Here is a 23,913-nt window from a genome sequence, read left to right on the forward strand (position 1 = left end):
ATCTTCCTTGAATACTTATTTTTTTGTGTAGCCCAGCATGAGGTCATGTACCTATAGTGAAAGGCAATGTAGCAAATTTGAAGGCCTTTATGTTTTATTAGAGAAGTAGATTCCCAATGCAGTTGTCATTCAGGGATGATGGAGGTGGTTCTGAAAGCAGGGTTCTGTCAAATCAAGTCTTCTCTAACTTCATTTAAGTGGTATTAATGGAGCAGTTACCAGAATACTCTGTCTAGATCTGTCAATCATTTTCATCATTAAATCATACAGCTTTTTGGTAGCTGTTTTTTTAATTTATTTTCAGTCACAGAACATCAATTTGAATTTTTCCTGCTATCGTGCGGCTTTCACCATAGATGTTTGACATAACTACTGGATTTTAGCAACTTCTATGTGGAGTTCCTTTGAGAGATTAGATTGCTGGCTTTCTAAAGTCTCACTGTAGTCATCTTTCAGGTCTCATAAAGTTTTCCTGAATCTTTCAAAATTCTCAACATCTTGTTTTCATAGTGTGGTTACTGTTAGAGCAGTGTGTATGTATAGCAGCTTGTCCACCACTTGAAATCTTAATATCAGGCTGAATGCCATTCCAAAACATGTGCTCTAGAACACAGAGGCATTACTGGCTTAATGCCCAAGTTCTTGGATGAGGTTCACAGTATGTAATGGAAGAAACAGGACCAGATGGTATTAGTTGTGCTTCTGGCCTTACATGTTCATCTGCTACAAGCAGATAATGCTTGCACAAAAGAGTTAACCTCATTACAACCAGCCCTCTCAGCAGAATCAGGCTCTTTTTGTGTTATGAGTTTGTGTTTTACAGATTGGGATCAGAAGGAGATGCAGCTTCTGTTTGGTAGAGGCCAATATCTTATGCACTAATTAATGTTCTTTTTGTCCAAATGCTTCTGTTATTTCAGAAAACCATATCAGGAAAGCAGCTTAGGTTTGGGTTTTTTTCCAAACTAAATAGAAAACCGTGGTGAAATTAGTAAATTGAACACATAGAAGGGGAGGAAAACCTCTGTAAACTGTTGATGAAGTGGTATTTCAGAGTGTATGGTATTGCAGCTCTACACGGTAGATCTCTGTGTCTCATCTGATGTATCTGCAATGTAGATCTGTAATAAAGCATGGAAATCTGCATGTGCCCCTATTGAACTCTCTTTTACAAAAAAATAGCTCTGCAGACATACACTCTTTCATTTTGACTGTCTTGTACAAAAATGGTGGGAGGAATATTGAGAGTCAGTAAGTTCTTACCTTAATTTCTTCGCAAGGCAGGAATGGAAAGCAAAGTTAAAGGATGGGGTTTGTGGTCTTCCCCACCATCACCCTACTTCCATATTGTAGCATACTGTGTAAAGACATTGTAAAAATGCTAAAATTATGTTTGTTTAGTATATTATTTATTCATTTATCTATTTATACTGAATAAAAGTATATTGTTACTGTCAGGTCCTGTAATCCTTGGGTATGTTGCCTACTTTAAACTTAATCTTAAGCCTTGGGGAAATCCTATAAAAGGTGTAAAGATAATTTAGTTGAGCTCACTGTGGAATTGTTTCTCTTACAGTCAGTGATTAATTCCTATGAATATGCTTTTTGTTTCACCAGACAGTCATGATTTGTATGTTGTTAGGTATTCACAACAGAGACTTTTTTTCCCCTATGCTCTTAATCAAACAAGCGACATAATACTGATGCCTGCATTTACACAATTAAAAGTTATTACAGCTCTTTTTTTAAAAAATTGTCACACAGTTAAATTACAGCTTTATTATATATCTGAGCACTGGCTTAATGTGCCATTTATTTTTTTTCCAGAAAAATAGAGATAGTGCAGTTTGCAAGTCGCACTCGTCAGCTGTTTGTTCGTTTGTTAGCCTTGGTCAAGTGGGCTAATAATGCTGGGAAGGTGGAAAAGTGTGCGGTAAGTTAGAGACACTGGCATGAAACAGGCTCTCAGGGATGTGGGATATTGCTGCACACTGACTTCTTCTTACTACAGAAATTTAAAAAAATATTCCTCTTTAGAAAATGTATAATCTTGTTTTTTAACAGTCCGTGTTCCCCAAAACTCATCAGTGGTGTAAAATGAAAGGCATTCTGCACATAATGTTGGGAGTGATTTGGGTTAACATGACAGGGAAGATGGTGATCTGAGTGTTAGTTCTTATTATCACTTTCATCCTGATCTTGGATAAATAAGAATAAAGTCCAGAATGTTGCAGAAAAACAAGCCTCTACTGATTACAAACAAGTATGGTTGCATTCCAGTAGCAATCAGCAGATAAAGAGCTGTGAGCTGTACAGATCCCCCACAGCATCAAGAAAGGCATGTGGATTTTGTGTCCTTGCATGTGAATGTAAGCAGTGGCCAGAATATTCATTCTTTCTTTGTTTTGTAAATGCAGTTACTTGAATTGGGAGCTACAGATAAACTGAATATAAAGGGCCATTGATTTGTGCTTTTTTTTTTTTTAACTCCTTGTCCTCTACAGATGATATCAAGTTTCTTAGATCAGCAAGCCATCCTGTTTGTGGACACTGCTGACCGTCTGGCATCGCTGGCTCGAGATGCTTTGGTTCATGCTCGGCTGCCCAGCTTTGCCATCCCGTATGCAATTGATGTCCTGACAACTGGATCCTACCCTCGGCTGCCCACCTGCATTAGGGTGAGTGACTGCCCTGTCTGGGGGTGTGGGAATCCCCTGCACGGCATCAAATGCACAGTAATCAGACTAATTGTCTGTGTGCAGATGGAGCTGTAGCTCAGTACAGGCCTAGTGCCAAGTCTCTGCAGTGTCAGTTTCTCATGCAGAACACTTCCTGTTTGAACAAGTTATGCTTTCCCAGTAAAGCATTTCCTCCATTTATTTAGTTCCACCAAATTTAGTGATTTTATTCAGTGGTCAGTCTTGGGTAAAATGTAATCAGCTAGAAAGCAAATCTGAGTGTAAGATATAAACTTCACTGGGCAATGGCCTGTAATATTTATATTTTCAGACTTCTGGTCTGGTTGGTTTTCACAATTGCTGCTGTCAATCTGTTGAGATACATAGAATTGCTTGTGTTTATTGTAACAGGACAAAATAATCCCTCCTGACCCAATAACAAAGAGTGAGAAGCAAACCACACTTCATCAGCTAAACCAGATCCTTCGCCATCGACTCGTGACTACAGATCTCCCTCCACAGCTGGCAAATCTTACAGTAGGTAAGAAGTGGAATTATTTTTTGAAAGATAACATTATTGCAGGCTGATATAAAATTGCTGTTTTAACACTAAAGCAAAACTAAATGATAGCTTAATTGAGACCATTAAGAATGCTTCACCAGTTAAGACTGGGATCCTTTCTCTGTATGACACCAAAATAAGTGTTTTTTTCCCTGTTTGAAAAATGAGAGCAGAGATAAAATTGCTGAAATATTATTTATTTTCAAGAAGAAATCCTGTGCAGGTAATGCCAAAAAGTTTTAGACATTGTCTTGCTCTTTCAGCAAATATTTTGTGAAACAGTTTTTGGGCTACTTCATCTTAATTTAATTTTAAAATTAGCTGAAATGTTAGGTTTTCTGCAGAAACTCTTTGAACTTGAGTTTAAACAAGTCACTCAATGTTGCTTTTTTAAGCTGTTTTGATATTCACGTTCAGACACAGAATTTGTTCATATTTATGCATGCCTTTTGTTCAGTGGTTCACTACAGTGCCAGATCTCTTAAACTGCTTTGAGAACTGTTTTCATTTAGCCCAAACATTAAGACAACCTTTTATACAGGAAGGATGGCTATAAACTGGACTAGGTTATTGCAGAGAATAGGATGAGCGTGGACCTAGTCCATGCTGTTAACCAAGACAAGGTTAGCCATTTGTAAACCATTCCCCACAGACCTGGGTCAAAGATGTTCCTGAAGAATCTTAGTGCTAGTTTTCTCTAGTCCCTGTGTGAGTGCTTGCAGTATCAGTATTAGAGGTATTTTTGTCTAACAGAAGTATATATGAATGATATATGAATAATATGTCTGAGCTCTTCAGAGTTTTCAGTTAGCTAAACATTTCAATGACCATTATTTTCTGGTTTGTAGTGTGGTTTGTTTTAAGAGGATGTCTATGGTGGTCTTGAAAATTAAATTTTCTGAGTTAAATGGTTAAATTTTTTGCAGGAATATTGCTAAATGTCTTTAATTGTAAAGGTATATAATGTAATTTGTTAAATGATTGAGAAGGTTGACCTGCATGTCAGAGTAAAGCCTTGTACTTACTTGTTTGCTCTGCCTCTCATTCTTTTCATGACCTTGCTTGCATAAAGTCCTTGCTCCGTATTTGTGAAACAGATAGCAGTGTTCACAGGTGTGAGGATGTATCAATTAGATAAACTTTGCTTGTTGTGTATATATAAATTCTGCAAAATATTATCTTCCTCACATGAAAATGGATTTAAAATATTCTAATATTAATGAATGCTTTGCAGTGAGATGTGTTCTCAGGGCTGGATTTCAGCCTGGGCTGCGATCCATGTTCTGAATGTCATTTGAGTATTGCTGAAAGCATTCATTGTTGATAGTAGCAAAGAATAGGAATATTTCAGCCAGATGTTTTGTTTGTCAGGCTGGTAGTCAGCTCAGTGTTACTCTGTATTGCAGAAGCAGAAGTGTTAACAAGTTAACAGATTTAACAAGTTAGCTTCAGGACTGTTTGTACATCTTTCTATGCTGCTTATTGACTTTGGGTCTGTTGCAGACTGTAAAATGTTCACAGTTGCACAGAAACATAAGCAGCAGAGCAGAAATTATAGGGAAGTAATCCATTGTGAGTGCCAGGGGCTGCCACACTGTTATTTTTCAGGCATCTTAGGAGGCTGAATGAAATAAAACATTCTTGTCTTCCTTAGCCAATGGCCGTGTGAAGTTCCGAGTTGAGGGTGAGTTTGAGGCCACCTTGACAGTGATGGGTGATGACCCTGACATCCCTTGGCGCCTTCTCAAGCTGGAAATTTTGGTTGAAGACAAGGAAACTGGTGGTAAAGAAAAAATCAAACCTTTACACTTTGTTTTTAACATGATATTAGTCTCTGACACTATATAAATATTGTTTATGCTGGGTTTTCTGCATATCACCACTTAAGAGAATGAAGTTTTATGTACTTGTCCTGTTTTGACCTTGCTTTATAGGCTTTTAATACCTTAACAAAGCTATACAGTGACAATGTAGTAAAATGACTGACATTTCCAGAGTAAACCAAGAATTTTGTTGTTTTATTATAATACCTGGTATGGAAATTGCTCGGTACAGTTGTATCTTTTTTTTAAATTTATCAATTTACTGAATTCTTTTAAATACCTACTTTCCTGATAGCTAATGTGGCTTATTTTTCATTTGCTAAAGATGGTCGAGCCTTGGTTCACAGCATGCAGATCAACTTCATCCATCAGCTGGTCCAGTCCCGGCTGTTTGCTGATGAGAAGCCCCTCCAGGACATGTACAACTGCTTGCGTATCCTTCTGAAAGGGGCTTCTGATTTAAGTGTGTAACTCAGCCTTGCTCTTAGTAGCTGGGAGTCAGGAAAGATGGATTCCCTGCTAAGCTTGGGAGGAATGTCTGGGCCTGAAGTCATGGTGGTCTTGAAGTAAATGATGGCTTTGGAAGCAGTAATTCTCAGGTGCGTGTCAAATTTAATTCTACACACTAAATCAGCAAAGGTGAAGGTGAGGTATTCAAGGCAGCAGGTTGGGTGGTAAGTCAGTGCAGCAGCAGCAGGTAATTTTGGAGATGAAATACAGAGCCAGCTTGGAAGTTCTGGGAGCTGGCAGTTCTTGCTACCAAGAGCAGCAGTGAAGTGCAGTTGATGAGGGTGTGTTAACTCTATTGTATCTGTGTGGATAATGAGAGGAGATACAACATGTACAGTGATTTTCCACTTGGAAAGGGCAGATTGCTTGACAGTATGAAATGGATTTCAGTGAAAGCCTGTCTGCAAAAAGAGTCATGTTTTTTTTAGGATGACCGTGGGAGATGGGGTTAGTGGTAACTATAGGGTGAGTGGAATTTCTGTGTTAGTAATCATCTTTTCAGCAAAAGATGATGACAACCAGAAATCTGTAAAACTGGGCTGTGACTCTCTTGTCTGTCAACCTGCCCTAGGTTAGAGTTTAAAAAAACCCACAAAAATAAGCCCCTTTGAGAAATATTTGGTGCTGTTTATATATCTTTACCTCTGGATTAGTACATTAGTGTATTTTCAGACAGCATCTTATGTGACTTAGATGACAAAAAGGTTAAGTATACAGAAACAGGTTTGTGTAGTACACAGACTTCCTGGACATCTTCCATTTCCTTAGCTCCATGCATTAGACTCCTTCTGCCTGGCTCTTCAGCTGGAAGTCTTGCATTCACAAACACTAATGCTGATCCGAGAGCGCTGGGGTGACCTCGTGCAAGTGGAGCGGTACCATGCAGGGAAATGTCTCTCACTCTCTGTTTGGAAGTAAGTTCATTTCAAAATGAATGTTAGCAAACAATGAAATAATAGGAGGGATTGTATTTGCCAAGCTTGTGCCATAATTTTCAGAATTGTATTTTCTTTTTGATGTGAGACTCCTAAATTCTTGTAATTAAGTACTTACATGTGTTATGTGATTTGTACATTAATGTACAGAAGAGCAGTGGATGCAATTATAAATGAGTTTGTATTTACACAGATATCTAAAAATTGATTAGATTTCTGTCAGACTTCTACTGTATTTATTGCTTGATTGCACTAGATAAAATTTTAAAAACCAATCCAAGTACACTTCACAGTGCACTGTGTTAAATTTGCAGTCATCTTAAAATTCTTCTTTTAGTTACAGTTTACCAACAGTTCTGCTTTAAAATGTCATCTAGAACAAATGCCTTTTTCAGTTCAGCTGACATAATGTTGTTTTTAACCAGAGCACACGGAATCAAGGTTTAGCTACTGAAAAACATATTTTCTGTTCTTCCAGTTGCATGGTTTAATTATTCTATTTATTTTAAGTCAACAGGTACTTGGCAGGAAAACAGGGACTGCCTCTGTCCATAAGGTCACTATAAAAATTGATGAAACTGATGTCTCAAAACCCTTACAAATATCTCATGAGCCTCCACTGCCAGCCTGTGATTCCAAACTGATGGAAAGAGCCATGAAGGTAAAGGTTTGCTTTGCAGGAGGCCTCTAATTTTGTGAATTGAAAACTCAAGTGCTTTACACTGTCAGTTTGTTCCACTTTGATTCTACTTAAGGAGCTGTTTCTAAGATTTCTAGTAAGCAGTTACTGTAGGTTGTGTAATGTTTGTGTGAGGACCTCAGATTGTTGTTACAAATTATTGGCCTTGACTTAATCTTAAAAATTGCACCGACTTCACAGTGCATTATACCACTTGTGAGATGGAATGCTGAGGCTGGGGGAAGCAACAGCAACATACCAGTTATTATTAGGGTCTGGTTTGAAATGCTTTATAGAGACACAGTTCTTCCCTTTCCTGTCTTGGAGCTCCTCTGAAAATCAGCTTTCCCTTCTCACTGGAGTTGGCTACCTAGCAATGCTATGCACTTTAGACAATCTTACATTATCATTTGGAAATCTTGTGCTGAAGAGCTCATGTGGTTTGTTTGTTACAAGTGTTAGGTGAAACTTAGTTTTATATTAGCACTAATCAGGTTATATCATGTGGCTTATCTCAATGTTCAAATTCCTGTATTTTAAAGGCAGGATTGTTGCAATGAGTAACTGCAGTCAACTTCCTACTTGGATCATGCTTCACTGGGGATAATTCTAGATCTTGATTAAAGATAGTTAAGAAAAACTGCATTCTGGGTATTATAATAAATCCTCTGTAAGTCCCTCAGCAAATGTGGCTGTGATATATCGGGATGTCTGTTTGTCATTATTTCTTTCAGTGTTTGGGTTTTGGAGAGTTAGTAAACTGGAGTGCATGGTGTAGTCTTCACACTTTCAGTACAGTTTTTCCACAGGGAAAAGCTCTTTCACCTGTCTCACAGAACTTCCTACTGATGGTATCCTCCACCTCCTGTACATACTTTGTATTTCAGCTTCTTGTTACCAGGGCTGACAGACAAGTCTGTATGGTCAATGTCAAGAACTACCAAGGTTTCAGATGCAGAGGGATGTGGGAAACCTAGTGAAGCATGGTTGCCTTCTACTCTCTTTCTAGAGTAGGAATTCTGCTGTTGGCATAGTAAATACTACATTTACTCATTTAATGGCCTAAATGAGTATATTTAGGCTACTAAATATGTAGTTGATTTAGTGAAGGTGCTGTATTTATGTGTAAATCCAAGAACATACTCTTTATTTTCAGCATCTGCTGAAGATCCACTGGAGCTGACACAATCTAAGCTCACTGAATCAAGTCTGCAGCCTGTAAATTAAGATACAAAGCCACTGTAAATTTGAGATGTATCAAAGTTAATGCTGTCTCCCTTTATGAGGACTTGCTCTGAGCTCAGAAAAATTATCAGCTGTGGTAAATACAGTGATGCTGTAGTGTTTGAATAATGATCTCAGCTGTAATGACGTAGATGGCACACTGGGTTTCTGTTTGTTTAAGATACTGTATAAAACAGTGGCACAAACAAACATGTTTATCTGAGCAGGTTCTGCATTAACCTGCTGAAAACTGGATGAAGCTATAGAACATGTAATCACTTCTTGGGGAAGATTTAACCCATTGCAGCTGCTGAGGTGAAATGCTGTAGTGGATAAAGACATGATTTTTAAGGTCTTGTCATGGAAAGCTTATCTTTAGGGGAAGGTCATTCTGGTATGCAAAAGTTTGCACCAAATATAGTATAATTCTCTTCTGCATTTATCTCCTACGCTAGAATAAATTTTGAGTTTAATTCAGCTTGAACAGCTTTCAAAGCAATGTGAGGTTACCTAGAAAAAATGTTTTGTAATCTGGCACTTTGCTTATGCAAAATATGTGAATAATGTGACTGGAATGTGAATGAATGTGATTGCAAATGCTTTAATTTAGATTGTACAAGTAAGTTACAGTGAATATAAGTCATGGCATGAGCTTCAGCACTGGCAGTGCAACAGAATGTAGATGCAAGCCCCTAGATACTTCTGTGTTCAGTAGGATTGGCCATACTCACTGTCTGTCACTGCATTGTTTCCCTGTTAAACTTGTTGGATTTAATGTTACAGCTGCATGTGTGTTTGTGTAGAGGTAACCATATCCTAATGAAGTGTTGCTTCGGGGTGTTTTGTATTTGGAGTCTTTTTTTCTTTAGCTTAAGCTACTTACCAATGGCTGAGAAAAAAAAGCTGAGCTGAAAATGGACCAACCTTGATCCAGAACAAGTAGATCTGCACAGGGAGTGGCAACAGCATAATTTGTGCAATGTCTTTTACACCTTCTTCTAATCTTAGCTCAAAACTCCTCTCACTGCCTGCTGCACAGACAGAATCTCATGGTAGCTTGTTGTATTTTACAGTGCTCCAATAACTCAAGTTAATAGTCAATGTGGCTCACCACAGTACTAAGCAAATTGTTTCTGAAGTGATTGTTTCACAGTGTGCTGCTGGAGGAACTCTACACATCAAATATGAGCTTACTCAAGTATTTTTCTTTTTTACAGATTGACCATCTATCAATAGAAAAACTCCTAATAGACAGTGTCCATGCAAGATCTCATCAAAAACTCCAGGAGCTGAAAGCCATTCTTAAGAGCTACAATGTTAATGACAATTGTATGTGTTTTCTGATGAAGTTTTTCTAGTTCACCTCCAGCTGTGTCTAGGGATGGTTTCCTTTTCTCTTGATATTTCTTGTTTTCATGAATTTAAATTTTAAAAAATCAAGGGAAACATGTTCAAAATTAACAAAACTTAGATTTGAATTATTCTGCATTGATAATTGTAAAATACCCATACATCTAAATGCAGTGTAATAAAAGAAGCTGGTAGAACATTGCAGTCTGGCTTGAAGGGTTAAAATTTGCCTACTGTAAAAGTTGTTTGTGTTCAGAATTGAAAGCAAATCTTTCACTGTTTTGAACTAGTTTTGGATGAGACTTTCCTTAAACTGCTGTTGAAACTTCTGGGATTTAGATGGATAATTGTGAAGCACTGAGTTAAAAGATATTCAAGGATTAATAATCTTCAAATTTGGTCTTGGTTTATCACTGTTTTCACAGAGAAATTCTTATATTAGTCAGATTAGTGTAGACATAGTCAGATTCCGGACTATGTCAACACTATAATAATGTGCAAGTGAAGTTTGTTTCTCTAAAAACATACAGTTTTCTGATTATAATTGGCTAAGTTTTAATATAAGTTTGAATTTTGATTGAAATTGTTAACACCATTTTTTGTTTAGCATTCATTGAGACGGCTCTCCCAACTCTTGTAATTCCAATTTTGGAACCGTGTGGTCGATCAGAGTGCCTGCATGTATTTGTTGATCTCCACTCTGGAATGTTCCAGCTGATGCTGTATGGTGTTGGTAAGTAGGCACAAAACCAGGAGGTATTTCATATCTTACAAGAATCCTGCACTGAGGTAATTTTGTGGGAACAATGCTGTCAGATCTGCAAAGGTTTGTGAGCAGATGAACCCCACAATGGGTCAAAATCTAGGTATTGGAGTTTGAGGAATAGAAAAGAGGATCTTAGTGCTTAAGTGTCACAGTTCAGTTAAGATTATTTTAAGAGGACAACAGAGTAATTATTGTTGGGGATCAATGCAGTTCTTATTCTTTATGACTCATGATTCCTGGGTTGTGCTGTTAATGGATGGGGTCATTTCACATGGACCTGAGTGAGAATTGTATGATGTGACCTTATATATATCTTGAGTTACTTCTGTTTGAGTCTTAACTTCAGGTTTCACATTGCTTAAGAAAAGAAAGGAAGTTCTTCAGTTTCTTCTTCAGTTTATTTGGTTAATAACATCCTGCTGTGGCCTTAAAAGCATTATGGATCATCTGTTGGTACAAGGGACAGCAATTACAAGTTGCACCAGAAGTTTCATGTCAATATGAGAAAGCAGTTCTTTACAGAGAAATTAAACAACCCCCTGAGAGTTTTGGTGGAGTCTGCATCACCAGGAGATGTTCAGGATGCAGTTAGATCATCTCATCTGTGTTCCCCTTCCCGCGCAAGGTTGGACCAGAAGGTCCCCTTTGAAGCCCAAACCTGGGCTGTTAGATGATTATGAGATTAGTTAGATGAGACACTTTCATTGAAAGTTTGAAGTTTTGTTTGAAGGACTGGTGCTAAGACCATTTTCCCACCTGATGTTCTTGCAGATCAGCTGACCCTTGATGACATAGAGAAGTCTGTTAATGATGATATGAAGCGAATCATTCCTTGGCTTCAGCAGCTCAAGTGAGTGACTTGTACAATTCACTTTGTGTGCGTGGAATGAATCACCACATTTGCGTTCTGGATGAGGACACTTGCATGGCTTGGTGTTTTATCACAGCAGGGGTTAAACTTTCTCACTGTTGTAAGCAACCTTGAGTATTTGTCATTTCTTCTAAGCAGCAAAGGAAAGTCTGGTTTTATTTGGAATTGATTCCATAGTCCTGCTTTAATTTTCCCCCTTACAGGTAGCCTCCTGCATTGCTATATGCACACTTTGCTTGAAGTCTTTTCACTTTTAAATAGCAGACCACTTGCTTCCTGAGAATCTCTTTTTCTGTTCGTGTTCATCTCCCATGTGCTTTATTCCACTCTGTTTCTACAGCTGAACTCTGCTTGTTTCTCAACAAGAATGATTTCACTTCTCACAATACAGAGGAAAAACCAGGAAGTGGCCTAGGATGATTTAAATAATACCTGTTTATCTTCTTGCACTTCAGCCCTTGCTGGTTTAAGTCTCTAATCTTCATTCCATAAAGTCCTGAGATTTAAGCACAAGATACATTTGACTCCCATAAGAGGTTGTAGCAAATAATACAAACTCAGTTTGCATCTGCATGAGAACTGAGTTCCACCTGCTCTGTCGTTTTGGAAATTCCCAGTGCTCTGAGTTAATTGCAGGGTGAAATCTCTATTTGAGGAATTCTGCTTCTAAAAGAAGCTTGATGATGCATGAAGCACTGGCACCCCGGAGAAACTAATCAACCTCCCTTTGTTATAAATAATGTACTTGAGATAATGGCTTGGGTAGTGCTGCAGTTTCTGAGGAAGCTCAGCAGTCCACGGAATATCGATTAGGACAGCTGTATCTGACAAAATATATATCTGACAATGTATCTGTGACAATAAATGTGGTGTGTTGTGATGGAGAGATCCTGAGCACCCATGCTTCCCACTGCTGTTGTCAGTGGAAGTTTGACTGAGTACCCAAGCCATGCATTTCTGAGCCCCTTTCAAGCCTAGCTGGTCTCCCTGGCCTTGCCATTATAGGCAAAATCCATTGGAGTAGGACAAAGTTTAATTCCAAACATGAGAATAAATTTGGTGTCTTCATCTCCAAACTTATTCAGGTGAATGAGTTTGTTTGTAGTACAGCTCAGAGTGACATCCAGCCTCAGTGACTTTTTTTTTTACTGTATTGCTTAACCATATGGGAGCAAAGATTTTCCTTTCTATACCAAAACGTAATTGAAGATTCCAGATTGTCAAATGACTGCAATCTGCATGTTTTTTTTATGTTTTCCTTCTTATGTTTTAAAATGTTTGTAATTTCATATTATAGTGTATAAAAATTTATTCAGCAAATAATTCCAGGGTGTTTCTTCTAGAGCTAACAGCTGTCTGTTAAGCTGAAGACAAGATGTAAAGATAGTGATAAGAAAATATAAAGTAATGAAATTTTCTATGTGTTTTTTCATTATTTAACTTGTGCTGCAGTGATAGATGTTGGCTTAGAATATGGCTGACTCTTTATTTGACATCAATGCTCTACACTGCAGTGTATTAGAATCATTAAACCAGTCTCAGGGTACTGATACCTTTATTTCCATGCAAGGTTCTGGCTTGGACAGCAGCGCTGCAAGCAGTCTATAAAACATCTGCCTACAGTGAGCAGTGAAACTCTTCAACTAGCTAATTATGCCAGCCACCCTGTGGGAAACCTTTCCAAACACAAACTGTTCATCAAACTCACTCGCCTTCCCCAGTACTACATTGTAAGTAACTGAAAAATGCTTCTGTCTTTTGCTCCCTGTCATGGATATCCCAGGCAGTTGTTGTACTGTTAACTCTTAACATTAGCAACCAAGTGATTGATGTAATGCTTAGTTCTCTCCTCTCCCTCCCTTCTATTGAAAAAAAACTAATGTCTGTTCCTTGAAAAGGAAAGGATAGAAACTGAATTAGACTTACTCTTAGCTTGAGAATCTTCTCAATTTGTTTTGTTTAAATGCAGGTTGTAGAAATGTTTGATGTTCCTGGCAACCCTACAGAACTAGAGTACAAGTACCATTTTCTGTCTGTGAGCTATGCTGAAGGAGATGACAGTCCTGCCACTGCACTTTTACTACAGCAGTTCAAACCAAACATTGAAGAGTTGGTACTGGACACAAAAAGTGGCAAACAAATGAAAAGTGGCGTCAAGCGCAAGGTACGTGTTCCAAAAGCCACTGGGGTGGTTACAGAGTATGAAAGCTCAGCACAGGTTCTGAGCATCAATTCCAGCTTTAGTAGCCATGTTTCCAGTGTTTGTAAGACTGACTTCTTACTTGTAGTGGTTCTTTGGGCTGCTTTCCTAGGGAGATGCTGGGAAACTGTTTTGTAACAGTTTTGTCCTTCAGTTCATGCCAGGCCTGCTCTGCTGCTCTTGGAGCCAAGGCAGAGCTCTGTGCAGAGGAGTGAGTATATATTGTACACGCAGAGTGCTGGTATCTGTGTGATACACTTTGGGCATGTGTACATTTTGAAGGACTTGCAGGGGCTGATAAGAGTTATTTCTTGGCACCAGGCTGACATGGCTTAGTGATCTACAAGTACTGTTTTATGGACAGGCTTTAACTGAATTGTTTCAATCTTGAAGTGGATGCTTCCAGTAGTCTGTGCTCAGGGTGTGATTCATTTAACACTTAGATGAATTAGGTTATTCTCTGACATCTCTTCATAGTGTTTACTCCAAATATGCAAGTACATTTGTGTTTATTTTAATTCTAGTTATCTGGAGATCCATGTTCCATAGAACCCAAGAAACCAAAACGGTCGGGAGAAATGTGTGCCTTCAATAAAGTGCTAGCTCATATTGTAGCCATGTGTGATACAAATATGCCCTTTATAGGGCTTCGGATAGAGGTAGGTATTAATTTTTCTTCTCCTTCTTCCCCTGCTCTGCTCCTGATTCTGGTGTCTAGATGTGACTATTTGGCAAATTTGTGGTCATGTGCTCACTCTGGAGTTCCCCTGCCAGCTGAGCCCGGGTGACTCAGTCCTCTGCACTGTGTTGCTCTAGTCTAACTTGTTAGAGCTGCTTCTCTTAGTACAAAGCACTGCAAAAAGCTTGAAAAGTTGAGGGAAGAGGGAAGATGAGGATGAAAGATGCACTTGTGAGAAGGGTTGGGAAACAACTTTATACCAGATTTGCACAGACTGTTTTTTGGCTTTCCAGTACTTGAGGATGTGAAACATCTGTCACCCTCAGGGGGAAATACAAAAGTCCTTGAAAATGTTACAAGTTTTTTGCTTGACTTTTCCTTGGAATAACATTTTTCTTTTTCACTCCTAGTTATCCAATATGGACATTCCTCACCAGGGAGTACAAGTAGAAGGAGATGGCTTTAGCCATGCAATACGTTTATTAAAGTAAGAGGATATTCTCTGTGTTTCATTTTATTATGTACACTTGAGAGAAAAAGAAGGCTTGTTTGGAGAGTAACAATAAGATTATCAGGATAGGGACAGGATTTTTGTTTTGGGTTTTTTTTTTCCTTTTATTTTTTTGGAGGGGTGTTAATACTGTGTGTCTTGTACTTACATGTGAAACAGTGCTAGAGAAAGGGGAAAATTAGCGTAGACTAAGAGTCAACTACAATTTTTTTACTTCATTAGCCTAAACTGAGGGGCTCTGAAAACAGTTTGACAGTCCTCAATCCTTAAATCCAAGCAGTGCTAAGGAATAAATGGTGATGATTCATGAACATGCAATTTTAGATCAGATCAGAGGCCTACATACTCCATATGTTATTTGACAATTATGTGAAACTGCAGAGGAAAATGCCAGGAATCCCATAAAAGACAATTGCATGGTAAAGAGGTTGTAGAGGAAATATCTGAGAATCATACAGTAATTTAATAGGTTATTTAGGCCCAAGTGCAGGACTTTGCATTTGTTTTTGTGGAACTTCATAAGGTTCCTGTTAACTTGTTCCTGTAGCCATCTGTGATCTCTCTGAAGGGCAGCCCTGACCTCCAGCATGTTAAGTGCTCCCTTCAGTTTGTCATCATCTGCAAATTTACTATTATTCTATATCATATAGGCTACTGAAATAGTTATATTGAAATTCTTAACAGCAGGACAATAGTATCTACCTCTGTGTTAACCCTGTGGAATCCAGCCACAACCAGCCGCTTACTGGACCTGCAACAAATAAAGTTTAAAGCAGAAAACCACAAACCCCAAAGACGCCTCGCAGAGTAAAACCTTTGTAACTCCTTTTCTGCTGCAGAAATGCACAGTGACATAAAGGCAGTGGTGTCCAAATGCATTAGGCCCTACCTCTTTAACTTTGCATATGAGCAGAGAACTTGTGAACTGAAGTTAAGGGTAGAACATGAGATTTCTGGCTAGATCCTCAAGGAATTTGAAAAAGACTTTGGCATGCTTTTACTTAAGCTTTATTTAGTCTGTCCCCTGAGCTCAATTCACACATTGGGATACGAATAAATTAGTGAGTACTAAGGGAACTGCCAGGTTGTTCATTGCATGTAGAGCTAGCTTGTTCTACAAGGCAAATTAATTCAGATTGACACAGAACTTAGTTATTTTCATCTTTTTTAGTTTATTTCTCTGTATAAAAGCTTTATATTGGTGAGCTCTTGGTTCACCAGGAGATAAGGACAATTCAGCAGATCCTTAACAGTCTGTAATTTGCAGGTGTTGAATCCATATCAAAAGTGGTCTTAGCTCAGAGTGCTTTTGTGACACACTTATTACAGTCCTTGAAGAGGAACAGGTTATCTCACTGGGCAGTCCAGCTGCCTCTGCTGTTGATTTGTTCATTCTTTCATGTCCAGACTTGGGAGTCCTTCAGAAAATATTAGAAGGTGGTGTTGTTACTTGTGGAACTGTACTGTGTCTAATGGAGGTTTTGTTTTTGTCATGTATAGAATTCCTCCCTGTAAAGGTGTAAACGAGGAAACGCAGAAGGCTCTGGACCGATCTCTTCTTGATTGCACTTTCCGCCTACAAGGTAGAAATAATCGCACGTGGGTGGCCGAGCTGGTGTTTGCAAACTGCCCTCTGAACAGCACTTCATCCAGGGAACAAGGCAAGTTTCTTTGAGGAACACTGGTAAATTTTCTTTCTCTATAGTTTACATTGTCCATTTCAGTAGTTTTAATGTCTTGGTTTAAATGGTCAGCTGTCTGCTCCTAAGATTTCTGATAAACCGCTGTGTACCTTAATCAAAATTCTGACTGCTGAGTTGATGCGATTTTGGTATTTCCATGTGCTTCCTGGTGACTTGCCACAGTTCACTCACAGTCTGTAAACCACAGGAACCACTGGGTTGGTCAGTATCTCCCATCTCCTCACATTGCAGGACCAACCCGTCATGTTTACCTGACGTATGAAAACCAGTTGTCTGAACCAGTTGGAGGTCGCAAGGTGGTCGAGATGTTCCTCAATGACTGGAACAGTATTGCTCGGCTGTATGAGTGTGTCCTGGAGTTTGCACGGTCCTTACCAGGTACAGAAATCACCTCCTTTTTGTCACAGTGGTGGGCTTACAGATGACTGTGATTTTCTCACTCTCCCTTCCCTCTTCTCTTCACAGACATCCCCAACCACTTAAACGTTTTCTCAGAAGTTCGGATCTACAACTACCGAAAACTTATCCTTTGTTATGGAACTACCAAGGGGAGCTCAGTGAGTAACTCCTAAATTATTCCATTCAAATGTATGATAGGAAACAGAATGGGTAGGCTTAGACTTCTCAGATTTTTGCTGCATAATTTTTCTTTGTAGTGAAATTAATATAGATGATTATAAATTAATAATGTAGAAAAGAAGAGGGTGCCACATTGCTGATTTGCTAGGTTGCTAGAAGTTCAGTTGTTTTGAGAATTTCTATTAGATGCTTGATATTGTGGGAAGGACAATTGTGGTCTTCTGACTGATGAAAACTGGTATGGCAGCCTTTTTCTAAAAAACTTAGTGTGAGTGTTGTTACTGCTCACTGCTGCACTGGGATATATGGATGGATATGTGTAAGCTGAATGCCTAATTCTGCCTTAAAACAGAGGACTCTAATGAAGTTTTAAATGTCGTGCTGTGCTTTCAATGATGTGTTCATTGATTGTTTTGTAGCAGTGCTGTTCTCTTGTTCAGAACTCTAGCTTCCTCTGTAGTATTTGAATTTACAACTTAATAATTTCTTGAGTAACTGAGTACTTGCTCACATCTTTGCATTAAGTGCAAGGTAGAGGAGGAAGTAAGTGCACATTTATTTCAGATTAAGAACATAGTTTTGTGTGCACTTGATGTGAAGTGGCTTGATACACTTGAAATTTGCTTCCTGGGACCTTTGTGTGTTCATTTTCTAAGCTGAATTTTTAAAGAGTATTTTTATGTGCATTTTCATGGGAAGTGTGTGTATATATTTATATACATACATGCATATGTATGTTATATGTATGTAAGTAGCCAGAGCAGCAGTATGGACTTTGCATTTAATTTCCTTACATATTATCCAGTACTTATTTTTGTGTAATGTAACTTAAGAAAACCAGTCCACATCCAGCAACTCACTAATCAGTTTTCCACACCATGAATCTCTCAAGTTTAATTTTCTCTCTCTCACTTTGGCAAAAAAGATTCTTTTGCTTTTTGGTTGAGTTGATGATATAAGTGCTCTGTTCTGTGGTTGCCAACAATCCAGGCAGCAAAATGGGTGTTAAACCTGAGAGTGCTTTTTTTTTTCTTCACAGCCTCAGCAGCTTTTGAAGAAGGGAATTAGGAATCTGTTGAGGTTTGATGAAAAAAGGGGGAAAAAATTAAATCTGACCAACTTTCTTGTTATAGTCTCTTACTGTAACCTCTTATATTACAGGTTATTACAGTCTGTAATATAAGAGTAGAATAAGTAAGTAAGTTATTACAATCTACTTGTTCTAGCTTCCAAGACCATTTTATGTTTGTGACATTGCAGATCAGCATTCAGTGGAACTCCATCCTCCAGAAGTTCCATATTTCACTGGGAACAGTTGGCCCAAACTCAGGTTGCAGTAACTGTCACAACACAATTCTGCACCAGCTCCAGGAGATGTTTAATAAGACGCCAAATGTGGTGCAGTTGTTACAGGTAATGTTGTAAAACACTTCTGTCAAGAAAATTGCAAGACATTAGGGTGCTGAATTCTGATTAAACTGAATCTCTTCAGGAGTGTTATGATTGTTTATGAGTCTCATTGCCGGAAAGCATCAAATTTTCCCTGCTGCGCCCCATTTTCCCTGACCTTTCCTTTCCTGACCTCTCAATCTCCGCTCTCTCCCAGGTTTTGTTTGACACTCAGGCTCCACTAAACGCCATCAACAAACTCCCGACCGTGCCCATGCTGGGACTGACCCAACGCACCAACACTGCCTACCAGTGCTTCTCCATCCTGCCCCAGTCCCCCACGCACATCAGGCTGGCCTTCAGGAACATGTACTGCATCGACATCTACTGCCGCAGCCGCGGCGTGGTGGCCATTCGCGACGGCGCCTACAGCCTCTTCGACAACAGCAAGATCGTGGAGGGCTTTTACCCTGCCCCTGGGTTAAAGGTGAGCACCCCCCTGTTTTCTGGCAGCTTGGAAATAAATGAGCTTCTCACTTAGAAGTGTGAATCTGAGGTAAGGAGCTTGGTGAAGGTTGTTGTCCTGGATTAGGGCAAATTTGGGAGAAAACCTCCAAAAGGGGCCCACCAGAAAGCAAACCCAGACGGCCCCTCCCCCCTATCGGTTTGGGAAGGATTCCTTGGAGAGAAGTGGAAAGAGCCTGTTTATTTAACATGCAAAACACCCCCAGCGCACAAAATTAACAATACCAGATGACAACACTTTCACCCGTCTGAGGAGGATGACAAATTCACAAAGCCTCTCCTGGGAGTGGTCGCTCTGTTGTTGCCCCCTCCGGTGCGGGGGATGGCTGCTCCAGCCACAAGGTGCAAACTCTCAGTATTTCCCAGGCCCCAGTCCAGAGCAGGTTTGAGTGGTTCCAAAAAGAGAAAGGAAAAACAGTCCAGGGAAAAACTTGGACTTCTTAGCTGAGCTAACTAACGAGCAGAAGCAAAAAGCAAGAGCAAAGCAGGAGCACAGCAGAAGCAAGAGCAAAGCAAAAAGCAAAAGCCGCACTATGAACTGCCCCGTCCCTGTGTCCCACCAGCCATGGGGGAGCAGGCTGATAACAAACCAAAACAAACCTTGCTCTTCAGAGCCAGTCTTGAAGGCACAGAAAATAATATCCAGCATTAACAGAACACAAGCATCATAACATCACACTAGGACAGGGGGTGGACAGGAGGGCTTTTACCCCGCCCCTGGGTTAAACCCCTCTATTTTCTGGCAGCTTGTAAATAAATGAGCTTCTCACTTGGAAGTGTGAATCTGAGGTAAGGAGATTGTGAAGGTTTTCTTTGTGGAGACCTGCGGTCCTCCCAAAATTCTGAGCATAGAAGGAAGTTTTTGATTTATTGGTAGGTTGTTAATTAATTTGAATTAAAACATTTCCTTTAAAAAATAACAAAAGGTGCTAGGCTTTTTTTTCCTATCTGTGTATTCAGGCATTCTTTTGTTGAAACTTGATGAAGCCTTGTGTCTAGGCTAGATGTGTGCTCCAGGATTAGCAGCAACTGCTCCTCACAGACTGTTCTGTGTGGCAATACAGTGCTCATAAGTTGCAGGTGGGACAATACTCCATGCCAGATGATTCTAGACAGAAGCTTCTCTTTTAAAACAGTACCCATCAGTGTGTGGCAGGAGCCTGTGGCTTTCCTTCTAAATGCCGTGCTGTTTCACTCTTCCTTAAAAAGGAATCTCTGCACACTGATAGAATACCTGTACCAGTGCTAGTTGTACTGAAATAGTATAAAATGGCACCCTTTGAGAAACAGGTTAATTTGCTAATTTTTTTTTCTGACAGTTGCAACTGAATATTGATTTTCTTGTATTGCATTTAACTGATCCTGAACATCTGCCTCTAACAAATGCCAAATAAAAAGCTAATGGAAAGAAGGAGATTGTAGATACCAGTGTGAAGTGGTAGAAAAGAATGGAAATGGGAAGGTAGGGGAGGAATTAATTCAAGAAAGTTGGCAGGTTCCTGTTGTGGAGCAGGTGACTTAGATGTTCTTTACCAAACAGAGCAGTTGTAGGTGTGATACAGCAGCCCTGTAGATTCTGGATACTCAGGAGTTGTTCTGGAATAGGTATTTCCACGTGTAGACTATTTCAATTTACTGGAAATATTTCTTGTTATAGAGCCTGGTGTCTGTTTATTAATGGATCTATTTTGCACACTAACTACACTGTAATTCATGAGTGCCCACTAGTATTTAGTTCCAGAGACTTGCCTGTCTCCTATGTGCTGTAGCTGATAAAGGTAGTTTTAAAGCTTAGCAAATACTGCCTTCATTTGTATAGTAAAATTTAAATGGGCAAACTGCTAACAAAACTGCTTTTTCCACAGACATTCCTGAACATGTTTGTTGACAGCAACCAGGATGCACGGAGACGATCTGTAAATGAAGATGATAACCCACCTTCTCCTATCGGAGGAGACATGATGGATTCTTTGATATCACAGCTCCAACCCCAGCAGCCACCACAGCAGCCACAACAACAGGTACCCTTCAGGCAAAATAAGTGTTTCTTCTCTTCCACAATAGTAGATTTCTAAGAACTTCATGTTCTAAAGGGATTAGCAGTAACAAAACGGAAAGGGAGACTATAAACCCGCTCTGCTGTAGAATTCCCCTTCGGGCAAAATGTATTAATTTATTTTGCATTTCTCATTCCAGTGTAAACAGCCCTTAGCATATGAACAGCAGCTTTGGAAGGTCACATGAGACTTGCTGCCTAGAAGCAAAGGACTGAGGGAGGGAAAACAACTGTTTAAGATAAAAGATGGGAGGGAGAGTCAGGAGGCTTTGCTGTTACAGGGTGGCAGATAAAAGGAGAGAGGTACAGAGGTATTATGTCTTCAGAAGAAACTGAAAAAAACAGTGAGCACTGAACAAGATAGTATAGAAAATCAAACAACTGTATGAATGAACCTGTAAGACCAAAGCCTCATTAGTATTCTCCTGCATATACTTGACTTTTGTTTTGGTACAGAATGATCAGAAGTTTTAATTGTCCTGTGTTGACAATTTCAGCCTTTTGCAAAACAGGCAGGAGCCTCGGGAGCATATCCTCTCACCTCACCACCCACCTCCTACCACAACACAGTGACACCCTCCCCGTCCATGATGCACACACAGTCACCAGGTAGGATGGCTGGGAGCTGATCCTGTCCTAGAAAAATAGGTCTTTGTGCATGTATGTTTTTTTTCTATTATTTGAGTTGTGTTTAGCCCCACATTAGCCAAGAGAATGCATCTTACACTGTGGGGAAAAAAAGCAGGGTCCTGCCATGCATGTTTTCAAAAGTACCTTTTGAAGCTAAAAAACCCCATTAAGTAAAACTGCCATCTTTACCTGTGTAATATTAGGGGCTATTTCATCATTACTGTTTATAACTTGCTAAGACAACCTGCTAATTTTCAATACCTGCTTTTTCAGAAAAGCTTTTTAGCACAAAGCTCTGCTTTCTGCTCCCAGCTACTGTAGAACAACAGCTGAAAATATTTAAATTTGGGGAAGGGCTGGGCAGAGGAGAAATGGCATTCTTCATGCCAGATATCATGGGAAGTTTCCTTTGTGTGGTAAAGCAACCTGGAAAATATTACAGTCGTGCATGTACAAAATAAAGTAATTGAGTGCAAAAGCAAATTCTCTTGAATCTTGTTTGCTGTCTCCCTAAAAAGTAGGGAGCAGTTGATAGAAAAAAATTAGAACAGAAAGATGGGAAATGTGCATGTCAAGTGATGTGATTTCTTTGATCAGGAAATTTGCATGCTGCAAGCTCACCTAGTGGGGCTTTAAGAGCACCATCACCAGCATCCTTTGGTCCAACTCCTTCACCTTCCTCTCTTGGAATCACAATGGGACAAACAGCTAACTTTGCCAGCCCACATGGTGAGTTCTTTACTAGCAGGTGTATATGTAGTGATAGAGGGAGGGCAGATTTGCTTCTTAAAGTTAAGTCTTCCAGAGCAGACCTAAGTTAATTGAGAAAAAATCATGGTTTGTAATTGGCTCAAGTAGCTGTTTTCATATATGTGAGTGTTAACAGTAGTCAAAGTAGCTGCATGGCATCTTGAGGCGTTCCTAACATGTTAAAAATTGACTCTCAGTCACTCCTTTCTGCTTACTAATGTAGGGAAATTCAGTGTGGTCTTGTAGCAGAGCAGTGGCTGCAGCTTTTAATGAGCATTTTCTTTTGTTAGATTAGTTAGTGGATTTTCACTGCTTACATTTCCTGGAAAAGTAACTGGAACAGGTTAGAAATTCACATACTTTCAATTTGAAAACGTTGTCAGAGTCTGGCTGGTTTGACATATCTGTATGTGAGCAACATGCCTTTGGTTTCCTTTATTAATTTGGTTGGGTTTTTTGGGAAGCTGCCAAAACAATCCTTTGTGTAATCACAGTGCATTGGAAACTGTTTATAGATCACAACAAATGAACAGTTCAGATGGTAATTTCCACGCATTGGTTTGACTGTTGAGATGAACAAAGTGAGAGAGATGAACCACAGAGTAGGTTTAAGGTTCTGATCAGTCTGTATAGCAGAGATACCTTTGCAATAATACTGTAAGATACTGAATAAATAAGGAACTGTCTGGCTGGGGCTTCCTTTGTTAAGGAGCAGTAGAAGTCCAAGTCTGTAGGCAGGAGCTCCGTTTGGTTTAGAACCTATTACTTGTTGAACGTGACTATTTTCCTTAACATTCTACTTTTTAAAAAATACTGGAAACCCTTGAAATCTGTATCTTGATTTTTACTCTCTGCCCCCACTCGTGTGTTTTGTATGGTTGTAAAAAGTAGTCTGAAGCTTGCAGGCACTTTCATGCTATAATTTATAGATTTTGGTACGCCTCTTTTAGATTTCTCTATTAGAAAGCCTTTTACTTTTTAAAGAAATAATAATGGTCTTGTAACATCTGTAGGTACCATAGACCCAAGCTCACCATACACCATGATGTCACCCAGTCAGCGTGCAGGGAATTGGCCAGGATCTCCCCAGGTCTCTGGTCCATCACCAGCAGCACGGATGCCTGGAATGTCACCAGCCAACCCTTCCCTTCATTCACCTGTCCCTGATGCCTCTCATTCCCCACGAGCTGGAACAAGTAGGCTTCTTCATCAGTGTTATACCTGTGAAATACTCATGTTTAACACTTCTAGTTGTGTTCTTTTTGGTAGTTCTTATGTCAGTCTAACAGTCCTTACTGTCCTTGTGCAGTAAAATGTCTAAGGAAATTAAGCCTTGATTCTGTCCTGCTTCAAATCTTCAATAACAAATTGAAAAAGTGAACTAAAGCATTCAGCATAAATGTCAGCAGGATTGATGATAGCTTTTGTTGCAGTGCAAAAATCAGTCTGAAACTATTAACTCCATGACTAAGAGAAAAGTCTTCAGAGTGAAG

The 23,913-nt window shown here is 39.4% G+C and overlaps 1 protein-coding gene across 1 annotated transcript in view; it reads left to right on the forward strand.

Annotated features, from left to right (window-relative positions):
* The window catches only part of MED14 (mediator complex subunit 14), a 35,289-nt gene that overhangs the window by 4,159 nt on the left and 7,217 nt on the right, over positions 1-23,913 (forward strand). Inside the window, exons 3-25 of the mRNA XM_039729427.1 lie at positions 1,828-1,933; positions 2,505-2,678; positions 3,090-3,219; positions 4,895-5,023; positions 5,389-5,496; positions 6,355-6,487; positions 7,019-7,169; positions 9,629-9,740; positions 10,369-10,494; positions 11,299-11,377; positions 12,969-13,128; positions 13,368-13,562; positions 14,123-14,257; positions 14,688-14,764; positions 16,289-16,449; positions 16,723-16,869; positions 16,957-17,048; positions 18,331-18,483; positions 18,677-18,946; positions 20,850-21,005; positions 21,538-21,649; positions 22,268-22,399; positions 23,434-23,616. Coding sequence (XP_039585361.1) covers positions 1,828-1,933; positions 2,505-2,678; positions 3,090-3,219; positions 4,895-5,023; positions 5,389-5,496; positions 6,355-6,487; positions 7,019-7,169; positions 9,629-9,740; positions 10,369-10,494; positions 11,299-11,377; positions 12,969-13,128; positions 13,368-13,562; positions 14,123-14,257; positions 14,688-14,764; positions 16,289-16,449; positions 16,723-16,869; positions 16,957-17,048; positions 18,331-18,483; positions 18,677-18,946; positions 20,850-21,005; positions 21,538-21,649; positions 22,268-22,399; positions 23,434-23,616 — 3,221 coding nt within the window. The remainder of the gene's footprint in view (positions 1-1,827; positions 1,934-2,504; positions 2,679-3,089; positions 3,220-4,894; positions 5,024-5,388; positions 5,497-6,354; positions 6,488-7,018; positions 7,170-9,628; positions 9,741-10,368; positions 10,495-11,298; positions 11,378-12,968; positions 13,129-13,367; positions 13,563-14,122; positions 14,258-14,687; positions 14,765-16,288; positions 16,450-16,722; positions 16,870-16,956; positions 17,049-18,330; positions 18,484-18,676; positions 18,947-20,849; positions 21,006-21,537; positions 21,650-22,267; positions 22,400-23,433; positions 23,617-23,913) is intronic.

Source organism: Passer montanus, unplaced genomic scaffold, assembly GCF_014805655.1.
Source record: "Passer montanus isolate IOZ18808 unplaced genomic scaffold, ASM1480565v1 scaffold69, whole genome shotgun sequence".
NCBI lineage: Eukaryota > Metazoa > Chordata > Aves > Passeriformes > Passeridae > Passer > Passer montanus.